Genomic DNA, 11171 nt, shown 5'->3' with positions numbered 1-11171 from the left:
CAAATAATCTAACCAGCCTTCAAATGCATTTTATTCGTGATAAACCCATACAAACACCAACATGTATTTGTCGTTTGCACTTTTTTCAAACCATTCATTTTAAACAACAGGTTAACTTCTGTACAACAGGAATTACTTTACACATTAGTAGCATTTGACTTTAAATGACTGCAAAATAATGCTCTGTAAGCTAGTGTTAGAAAATAAGCTGTTTGCAGTAGCTGTTTGCCTGTAAACATGTGGAAATCAGTTGAAGAGAGGCTTGATGTCATTTCAGAGAATGCGACTACAATTGTTGGGTTGCCAGAAGGCAGCTTTAGTCATACCTTGTTTTGTCTGAGTAACAGCAGACTGTGAGGGTGGGAGTTGTGCCAATGTTTTGTGAGGTCCCAAACCTACCACAAGAGCTACAATCACTTCATTATACTTCACATCACTTTGTGAGATCCACTTCATGGTTTACGAAATCCCAGCATGACTTTAAATGGGCTACAACAGAGTGAAGCTGGTCAGGAGGCTCTGATACAAGGCGAGAATCCTATTCCAGGCCGTAGGTAAAGCTACAGGGCCTGCTTCAACACATACTTAATCTCTAGAAATCATTAACGCTATTGCAGCAAACAAGCAGTAGTACAAATACAGAATAGGACTGGTTTCAGTTTTCTCATCATATAAACACACAGAGTGAGGTTCACAGGATCAGACCCACGCAAACAGATTCTATTTTACAGCTTTCCAAGCAGAAGTTGTGAGTTGTGCTTCTGCCTGTACAGAAGGTCACTGTTGAACAAAACGAGCGCCTTTCCTTCTAATGCACTTCCAGCCAACAACTGAAATGGAGCTCAACTCGTGAGACGTCTGTCTGAGTGCAGCAAGCAAACTGCTGATGCCTGTCCTTCAGTGGTAGTTACTGTGCTTTATTATTGATTAGTTTGACGCTGCTTTAAAAAGTCAGGTTAAGAATATTAAAAATCACAGCCCTTAAGTACAGCTGATCTGCATTTATGTGCTACTCAAGCCACAGTCCACTCCTGTAGGACAGAGGGCAAGATAGGTTAGAATTGGTTCAGCTCGGTTCAGCTCTTTTCCATTAAACTGAAACTTATCAGGCCTGGCAGAGGAGAGAACTGCTGAAAGCACTGCAACATTGTAGTGCAGCTTCCTGAACAAAGCTATACATTCCATCAAGTATAAAGTGTAAACTTAATAGCAAGTATAAGACTTGAATTAAAACAAAGCCATCACAGTACGGACTGGCAGCTCCCCTCTCTAATCTGCAAGAGGAACAATTTGTGCAATCATACAGCAGGGAGGGGGCAGACCAGTAGGCAACGTGTTTTGTTTCGTTTTTCCCATGGTAGCAGACGCCCTTCCTTCTGCCCAGGTGCGGCTGTTTGCCCCCCCTGCTGCTGGCCAGCCATGCACAGCCAGCCTGGCCAGCTCTGCTCTGCTGGTGTGCTGTGGCCTCTGGGCCTCACCAAGGCAGTGCTGCATGGGAACACCTGTTAGGCTGCCTGGCAGCCATGTGCCACATCTCTGCCTCATCTCAAGACTCAGAAGATGCTGCCTACTCTAAGTGTGAACCGGTTGTACCGAGGCAGAGGACAGTGCATGGCTGCCCAGCGGTGAGGCCCTCAGGAGCCTCGAGGCAATGCTTTTTGGGCATTCTCCCATGTTGTAGAGGAGATGCCGCTGATCAAAGCCCTGCCTGAAACCTGGGTGCTGGCTGAAGCCTTAGTATGTGCCATTATAGCAATCAAAGCAGAGCCCAGGGTAACCAAATCTTGCAGCTCACATGGGAGTGCAGCTGTGTGGCATCAGAGCGGCACCACAGCTCTTCCATTGGGTGTCAGCCACAAATGCAATGCTTCTTCCTCCCAGGTCTTTCTTTGAAAACATCCATGCCTCGAAAACCACCCCAGCAGGATGAGGGCAGGCTGCCCAAGTCCCAGCTAACCTTCTTTTGACAAAACCTTTGTTTGGTTTTGGAAAAATACAATGAGATGCTGGCGTTGGGTTTGTAAGCCACCTGCACACAGGCAGTGAGGCAGACAGAGCTGGCAGAGAGGGGCTGTGCTCTGAGTGCAGCCATCACAGCTGCCTGTTCTGAGGCAGCGTGGCCGCAGAGGTTACACCTGCGAAGCTGCTCACAGGGGTTTCACAGCTTGTGTAAGGACGGAGAGGCAGAAATGTAAACACAGACTGATGCCAGTGCAGCTCCTTTCTCCAAAGCCCTGATCTGTGGTTGGCTCCCCCTGCAAAGCCATTTCTAAACTCCTGCCATGTGGCATTTGCACTTCAAAGCTCAGCCCCACCTCCTTGCAAAGCAAGCTTCTCCCAAGTGTCACTGGGTGCTGGTTTTCATTGCAACAGGAGCCAGCCTACATTTGTCTGGAAGGAAGGAGCCTGCAGCTGACCAGCGTGCTGACCCCACAGCCTGTCTGCGGCTGTGGAAAGGGTGTGGCAAACCATCAGCTTTCTCTTTTCAAAACAGAGCAAAGCAACGTAAAGGTTCACATGGGCAACTCCGAGCTTGCAGCGTGCAGATCCTACAAGCTGCTTTTCAGTCTGTGGGAAGCTTACAGAGGCAGTAGCTTCGAACCAAAAAGGTACCTGGGTTCAAGTATCTAAAACCTCTGGGCTGCCAGTGCCAGCCTCAGCTGCACAATCACATTGGCACGTCCAATATCCAGCCCTGTGCACCCTTTGTTCCCAAACTCAGGTATGGAATGGTCAGAGTGAAGCAGTGTTCAAGTGGCTCGAGCCCTGTACAGAGTCATTCAGAACTGCCTGGGGAGCAGCAGCGCTTATTTCAAGTTCCCCGCAGTGATGCTGTGAGGCAGTGCTTTGCTCAAACCCATTTGCATTTCTTCTTTTCATCAAATAAGGCTTTTACTTGCTGGAGCTGTTTCTGGACTTCTTCAAACCCCCGTTCTCGCTCGAGTTTGCTGACAATCTGTTAACAATTAGCAAAAAAGAGAATCATTTTGTTAGTGTTTCTTTGATTCGCTGCTCTTTAAAGCCTACTTGTCTGCATTCCAGCAGCCACTGGCAGAAGAACTCATCTGAATGCCTGTCTGTATGTAAACATTCCCTTCTGACTTCAGCACTTCATTTTGGTAGCTTTCCTTTCAAGTCATTATAATTACAGCAATTGCAACACATCTAGACAAGAACGACAGAGCCGAGCTAAGAAGCAGATGAATCCCCTCCACATTCAGCTGTTGAAGTGTGTGGGGCAGTTTTACTCCAGCGCGGATCTGCACTCAAACTTTATTCCTCCTCTTCCCATGAGCAGAGGGCAAGGAGCTGCCACCCCACAGCTCCCCTTTGGCACCCAGCAGGCAATGGGAAGCAGCCCTGAGCACTGCTGTGTCAGAGAATGCTGCTGGCACCGCTACAAAGGGGTCAAGAGCAATGGCAGAGGTGTAGCTGTTCCTCCCCCCCTGAGTGCCTGGGGGAAGCACAGGGAGAGTGTCCTAAAGATGGGGTTAAGTGTAGTGAGGTTTTATGCCTTCAAAAGAGCAAAAATTGGCATTAAGATTGGAATGTATCTTGAACTCTTGTGTGTCAGCAATTCTAATAAGCTTAATAAACTGTTCTGCTTTTCCAATTATCACATCAAGCTTTTTTTAAGAGAAGTTTGATGCCAAAGCCAGATAACTCAAGATGCTGGAGACCAGAAACAGGAGCCACCAGGTGCCCAGCAGCTGGGCGCTGCAACCAGGCAGCCACTGTGCTGCTGAGAGGCTCTGGGACTGCACCTCAGATGCCTCTGCTGCTGCAGGTACTGCAGCTTCTCACTAACAGCCGAGCAAACTGAAACGAGAATCCCCCTGGGGCAAAGTGAGGGCAGAGAGCTCCTCACAGGGCAGCCTGGAGGCAGCCAGTGGCTAAGTGAATCCAGGTGAGAAAAGGTTCTTTGTTAATAATAGCACCATAGCTTCTTTTCCTTAAGAGAAAAGCTGTTGGAGCAGAGGGCTGTGATGGGAAAAGAGCAGACATGTCTTGCTGCAGGGCTGAGTGCTCTGCTGAGGGGTTCGTGCCAACTGTTAAGATCCCTGGTGCTGCATCCTGATCTGTTTTCTCACTCCCTGGAGAAAAGGAGCGCAAGCACAGGCGCTATGGCAGGCAATAAGGGATACTGTGCAAACACTACAACACAAAGCATTGGCTACTTTCTCTGCAGGGAGACTTCTGTGGTGCAGTGAAGCAGCGCTGACATCAGGGTGCATCACACCCTGTGCTGGGAAACCCACATGCAGATGGGACTGCAGCTTCAGTGGCATCCAGCAGGGAGAGGCCTGGCCTGGTCAGTGTGCTGGGCCCAGTGAGTGCTCACCTCATCGTAATACTTCACAATGTATCTGTAGATTTCCATCAAGGCCACTTCCTCATTAAATTCATTTTCATGTTTCTAGAACAGAAAAACAGCTCTGGTCAGATAGTTCTCGTTTTCTAAAAAATGCAAACGAAGCTCCCACTTCTCAATCGCACCTTAGATTCCTGAGTTAGAAATTCTTCAACCTCTGAAGTGGTCAGGGGAGGCAGATCCCTGATGGCTTTGTAGTACGCCTTCACCTCCTTCTTGTACAGCGGAATGTCCTTAGCGTAGAGAAGTTTGTTTGTTGGTGCTTCCTTAAGGGAAAATATTGGAAGCATTGTCAGTTTTCACAGCACACATTTCCAGAGATTCCACCTCCACACAGTTAATTGCATCTCATGTGTCTCTGTGTGACTCACTTCTCTTTGCAGTGGTTCCATGCAAGCAATCAAGATTACAGAAGAAAGATGAAGACCAGACATTGGTAACAGTTCACTGTGTTTTGTGAGAGCTGCCATGTAATTATTTTCAATGGCATCAGGAGTGCTGATTATTTGTCTCTCAGATGTTTTTCTTTCTAATCTTTCCTCTGCCCCTCTCTGGACCTGAGCAATTGTCAGAGCTGAAGTACAGGTCTTTAGGGAGAGCAGATGCAGCAGAGCTGTAGAAAGTTCATAGAATCTTCTGAGTTGGAAGGGACCTTTGATCGTCACCCAGTCCAACTTCCCTGCAATGAGCAGGGACATCTACAGCTGATCAGGGTGCTCAGAGCCCCTCCAGCCTGACCTTGGATGTCTCCAGGGATGGGGCATCCACCACCTCTCTGGGCTACCTGTGCCAGTGCTTCATCACTCTCACTGTAAAAGACTTTTTCCTTATATCCAATCTAAACCTCCCCTCCTTTAGTCTGAAATCATCTCCCCTTGTCCTATTATAACAGACTCTGCTAAAGAGTCTGTCCTCTTCTTTCTTGTAAATGCTTTAGATACTGAAAGGCCGCTCTCAGGTCTCCCCAGAACATTCCCTTCTCCAGGCTGAACAGCCCCAGCTCTCTCAGTCTGTCCTTACAGGGAGGTGTTCCATTCCTTGGATCATTACTATGGCCCTCCTCTGGACACTCCAACAGGTCCATATCTCTTCTGTGCTGAGGACTCCACCTCTGGATGCAGTACTCCAAGTGAGGTCTCACCAGCACAGAGCAGAGGGGCAGGATCACCTCCCTCACCCTGCTGGCCACACTGCTTTTGATGCAGCCTGGGGTACAGTTGCCTTTCTGGGCTGCAAGGGCACATTGCTGCCTCATGCCCAGCTTGTCATCCACCAGTAACTCCAAGCCCTTTCTGGCAGGGCTGTGCTTGACCCTTTCATCCCTCAGCTTGTACTGATAGCAAGGACTGCCACCACCCAGGTGCCAGACCTTGCGCTCGGTTTTGTCAAACCTCATGAGGTGCTCCTGGGCCCACTGCACGAGCTTGTCTAAGTCTCTCTGGATGCCATCCCATCCCTCAGGCCTAGGGATCCTGGCATCCAAGTTCCCCTTGGGCAACATACCAGAGAACCCTCTAAACCCTGTGCTGGTAGAGGCTCCCTAGAACACTGTTCCATGCCATGCCTTCCTCTTGGGACTTTAGGAGTGTGCAGAGCTGACTGCCAGGCGAGCACAAAGGGACTTCTTTCTTTCCCCGGGACTTCAGCAGCCCAGGTGAGCGCTGCTGACCAGTCAGCTTTTGGCTCAGCTGAGGAAATAAGTGCTGGTGTTTGGTAGGAGCCAAAGCCCCATCTGGAAACCATGACTTCAACATGCAAAAGCGGGGGCTGGTAGTTTCCTGTAACTGCTCAAATTTAAATTCTGGGGACTAAATGACATAGCCATGTGACACCTTGCCTCCTCTGTTTCCACTGTGTGATGAAGCGTTTTCAGCATATTTGTTTTCTAAGTGTCTATAAAGAATGTTTTAAGATGAAAGGCTAAAAATCATGACAGTAAATTTATTTTACTAATATATAACAATACGTTAATGGCATCACAAACCAGCATGTTTCAGGACACCTTTTCACGTGACAAATGGGAGCTGTTGTGGCAACAGGACTTCACAGTGGATGGTAGGTGCAGAAACTTAACGGACTGTGCTCATCTCCATTTTTCCCCATCAAGCAAGTGAGGTGATTAGCTTTAGTTCATAACACTCTGCTCCTGAAGCATGAGAAACGAGCACACTATTTAACAAATGAGCAGTTGGTGCAGCTCAGCTCACACAGGAAATTACTGAATTTTTCTCTACAAAATTTTAGTCTGAAAAATCTCTGGCTTTCTTTCCTTGGTTGCATGAGCCTGAGTAAGTACTGCCAGCTTTCCTCCAAAGAAAAGGAATGTATCCTCAGGAAAAAGGAATTCTTTCTGGTCCCCAGACTTCTGCCATTGTACTAGAGAACTTCTGAAGGCAGGATTTCTGGATTTGTTCCTTCAGTAAATAATTCTGGATATAAAAAGAGAGTGGCTAATACCCATGAAAGGAACTGTGTTGAATTTTTGCCCTCTTTCAGGTATTCTCACCGATCCCTGTAGCTTACTATGAGTGTTTTCTGCACATCAGCAAGCTGTAAAGTTTGAAATACTTCTTAAATAACATTAATGCTTTTATGACCTCTGCTTAAAAACTTCATTAACATTAACATTTTCACCTTCTTCCACATATTCTATCCAGTCTTTTACAAGGGTAGATAACAGCAGGACAAGGGGAAATAGTTTTAAGTTGAAGGAGGGAAGATTTAGGTTGGATACTGGGGGAAGTTCTTTACCAAGAGAGTGGTGAGGTGCTGGAACAGGCTGCCCAGAGAGGTTGTGGATGTCCTATCCCTGAAGATGTTCAAGGCCAGGCTTGATGGGGCCCTGGGAAGCCTGGTCTAGTATTAAATATGGAGGTTGGCAGCCCTGCATGCGGCAGGGGTGCTGGAGCTTGATGATGATGCTATGAAGATAAGCAGCAGTTACCCATACAAATAACACTTTACCTGCTGTATCTGTCTACTCTAATGAATTCTTCTGAGTCTTGTAAGATGGAGCAACAAGAAATGGAAGCCTGGCTTAATGACACCACAGCCAATTTTGCCCTCAGCTTCAATAGATTCAAGACTTCCTTCATCCCCCAAATAATTAAATAGTTCGAAAAAAAAATCACTGGTTGAGAAGTTAGCGATAGCCATGCAGGGCAGCATTACCTTCCCCATTGTCTGTTCTGCTAGAGAAAAGGCATCCATGAAGGCTTGTGCGATGACAGACAAACAGCCATCTATATGTGACGTTTTCTTAACATCAAAGACAAACTGGGGATTCTTCAGTATGTTCACCCAGAAGCGCAGAGGAAGACTAGACAGAGAAAGAACAAGCACCCTGAAGATTTAGCTCAGGCCACACAACTACTTTATAATGGTACTTTAATTGCACTGTACTCATGGAAGGAAGCATGTTTTTGTGCTGCTTGCTGTTACAAGAGGGATTGGGGAACAGAGGCTACAGAGCAAACCCATCCATCAGTCCCCCCTCCACCTACAAATACCACTCTCAATCTCTTTCTGGCTCTGAGGTCAGTGCGAATACTCCAAAACCCTGGGAGCTATGGGGGTTTTATCAGTACCTAATCCATGTCCTCACATTATGGGGACACATCTTCAACCTGACCCACCAAAAGCTTATTCTTTGGATTACGGATGACCATCCATCTTTGCAACTACACTTTTGAAGAGCACATGCACTCCTTGCCTGTCACACAGATGTACCTGTTGGTTTTCCATATGTGAACCACATCAGGGTCAGTGATTCTTTTGCTTTCGGCCTGGGCATCCAGAAAGTCAAAAAAGTACTTGATGGCAACAGGTGCTTTATTGTTAGGTAAACTCCAAATACTCCGGAAGAGATTTTCGACAACGGAATGAATTGCAACCTGAGGAGTAAGGAAGCGAGGAGTGCTACAGTTACACAGGAGAAAAACACAGTTTGTCATCGCTGAGAGCCAAATGTACCCAGGAGCACCACGCACAGAAATTACAATGTGTTTGTGGCAAACACCTGGGCCATTGGCTACCGGCAACCAACAGTAAGTAACAAATCTGAAACTACAACCACGCCATAATGAACCGCTTTCGCACATCACTACTGCTCTGCTGATGGGAAACAAGTGACAAATGGTACGTGAAAGGAATCGCTCGTGGCACTTCCTGAACAAAGTACATCAGCTCTTCAGACACTGTTCACACCTCTGCTGAAGGCATTTGCAACACGTGGTTACAACAACAAGGAGGTGAGGAACTGATGTCCAACCAGCTCTTAAGGGCATGAGCCTTCAAGCTGCCATTACAGATAGAATGTGAGCTGCTCTCACCAGTAGCACCTCTCAGCCAAGGCGCTGTGGCTGCTGATCTAATTCTAGGATAGTGGCTTTGGGTGGCATACAAAGATGAAAAACTAAATGCTGGGTATTTCTGATCCAGAAGTGAAGCTGTTTGGCTGACAAAAGCAAAGCCTGGGCTGCTGATGGACCCACTGACATCTTCACTAATGGCTTACCCCAGCAATTCCTAAGGGCTGATGCTAGTTTCCATGCCTAATGAGAAGTGACCAGACTTCACTCCCACTTCAAGTAGTGTCCCAAATTGCCTCGGATGCTATCAACAGTCTAATTAAATGATGATTGATAGTTTTTTAAATGCAAGAAGGCGATCGTCATCATCATCCCTTCAGGCCTCTTGTATCTCACAGCTCTCAGCGCGGTGCCCTGATTAATATTTTAAGTAATATGCTGCTCAAAGAATTTTATATCCCATCTGAGCACGTCAGAAACAAGATGACATTACTGGAGGGAACAAATGTGGCTTATTCTCAAGGGATGTCAACTGTACATATTAAGTAATTATATTACCAATCCCAAGGACCCTGTTTTTAAAAATTCATCTATTTATTTTGGATGCTTCATTTGAGACCCTAAAAAGATTATTTCATTTCACTGGCAGCATTTGCTGAAACTCAGGCACTGGAACATAAGAAGTTGCCTCTGAGCTGGGCAAACTCCACCAGAGAGCAAACGAATTGCTGACTGAAAAGGGAATGTTCTTGCTCTGTGGAGCTCAGTAGCAAAACTCAATTTCTATAATCCCAATTAAAAAAAAAAAAAAGTTGCACTTCCTGGGGAGATGGAGTGTGTGAAAGTGTGAATAAGAGTATTTTAAAACTCTAGCATTAGCAAACGTGAAGTGTGGCTATCTTTACAAATGGTCACAGTCAGTAGTTTGCAGAGTGATTTTTACAGGCTTTTTATTTAGCATTTGATAATGCACAGGAAGCTTGCATAATTTCAGCTTAAATTTCTATTTTCTTCGTGCAAAACTTGCCAAGCCTAACACCAGCCCCCAAGCAAGACCTTCCCAGCTTACCTTGGTTGACAGTAGCTTTGTCAGATACATTTCTTTCACTTTGAATTTTTGCTTTCCTTTGTGACCCGATCCTTTCATGTCTTTATTTGCCTCAGAGTCTGGTAAAATCTGTCACGATAAGGTTAGAGAGATTACACAGATACAAATACAGTTCAGTACTACACCTACTACCTGCTACTGCGTAACAGTGCAATGACTGAACTCACCAAATGACAGTGCTCATCAGAGTAGTCCACATCTAAACAACAGAAAGCAAAGAATAAACAGCCATTAATGAAACACACAGCTACCAGCTGTGAATTCTGTGCTGTGATGCGTGAGGGTGCTGAGCAAGCAGATCAGTGTCACACTTTCTTGCCTGCAGGGTGGGGGAAACCCCAGAATTGCACCAGTTTGGGGTCACGTCCTAGTTCTGACTTGTCCCACTAAGACAGTTCTAAGGTGCTGCTGGAGTGAGCTGGCTGCAAATATCAGCCCCTCTGAGAGGAGGGTGATCAGCAGCAGAGGAAGTGATTGCACAATTTCGTCTCTGGTAAGAGCCCTTGGTGCAGGCAAGCTGAGGTCAGGTTTGAAAGCAATGGCTGGGAATGGGCAACTCTGTCTTTGCTGAGGGAGAAGGCAATGCCAACCCGTGACTCATTCCCCAGGGGCATGTCTTCTAGCTTCAGATGCCCGCTTTGATGGCACAGTGAGTCACAGTCACACGCCACGTGTGTGTTTCTCCCCAGGGGCTGACACACTGGAGCATGGCACGTTTCCTGTGCTGGTCTCATCAGTTTGTGCTATTATCTGGGGTTCCCCACTTTCCTCCTGTCAGTTTGTACCTTGAATCACTTAGCAGCCAAGGACTGTAAGTCCTGCCTCTCCTTACTTTGCCTTCTTTCTTCCTCCTGAGCCCACTGTCCATGCCTGAGGCCCACAGCCAAGGTAGCATGGCTCTTCATCTGGCTCGATTCTGCTGTAGTGCCAATTTTTCTGAGCTGCTATTGACCGAGACACAACCTGTCATAGCTCAGCTCTCTGCATCCCCAGCCCATTCTCTACAAAAGATCGAATAGATTGCAGTTCATTTCTTACCTGATTGGGTATTTGTCTTCTTTTTCAAGACTTTTATTGTTGCTCCATTTGCAATCTGAAAGCAAATCCAAACACATCTTGCTGAAATAGGTCACACTGATGGTCTAGCCCAGAGCTATTTTCAAACTTAATTCCCAAAGCCACCAACTTATTTATGCCCCATGGAACATAAGGTCAAAATGCATATCTAGTTACTTTGTGATTTCTAGGAAAGATCTTCCTTCTCCTTGCCTGAATTTATAGTGCTGCCAGGGCAGTGAGTGTTATCATAGAATCATAGAATGGCCCGGGTTGAAAAGGACCACAGTGATCATCTAGTTTCAACCCCCCTGCTATGTGCAGG

At 46.5% G+C, this 11171-nt stretch overlaps 1 protein-coding gene across 1 annotated transcript in view; it reads right to left on the bottom strand.

The window, feature by feature from the left end:
* Positions 1-4: 4 nt before the first annotated feature.
* Positions 5-11171, bottom strand: part of PLXNC1 (plexin C1) — a 69351-nt gene continuing 58184 nt past the window's right edge. The window contains exons 24-31 of the mRNA XM_031600454.2: positions 10829-10883; positions 9958-9989; positions 9752-9859; positions 8102-8265; positions 7544-7691; positions 4498-4638; positions 4343-4417; positions 5-2956 (exon numbers count right to left, since the gene is read on the bottom strand). Of these exons, the coding sequence (XP_031456314.2) occupies positions 2852-2956; positions 4343-4417; positions 4498-4638; positions 7544-7691; positions 8102-8265; positions 9752-9859; positions 9958-9989; positions 10829-10883 (828 nt within the window). The 3' untranslated portion in view covers positions 5-2851. The remainder of the gene's footprint in view (positions 2957-4342; positions 4418-4497; positions 4639-7543; positions 7692-8101; positions 8266-9751; positions 9860-9957; positions 9990-10828; positions 10884-11171) is intronic.

This window comes from Phasianus colchicus, chromosome 1 (genome assembly GCF_987193195.1).
Source record: "Phasianus colchicus chromosome 1, bPhaCol1.hap1.1, whole genome shotgun sequence".
NCBI classification, from domain to species: domain Eukaryota; kingdom Metazoa; phylum Chordata; class Aves; order Galliformes; family Phasianidae; genus Phasianus; species Phasianus colchicus.
The sequence above is the reverse complement of the archived record's forward strand: the minus strand, read 5'-3'. Positions and strand labels throughout refer to the sequence as shown.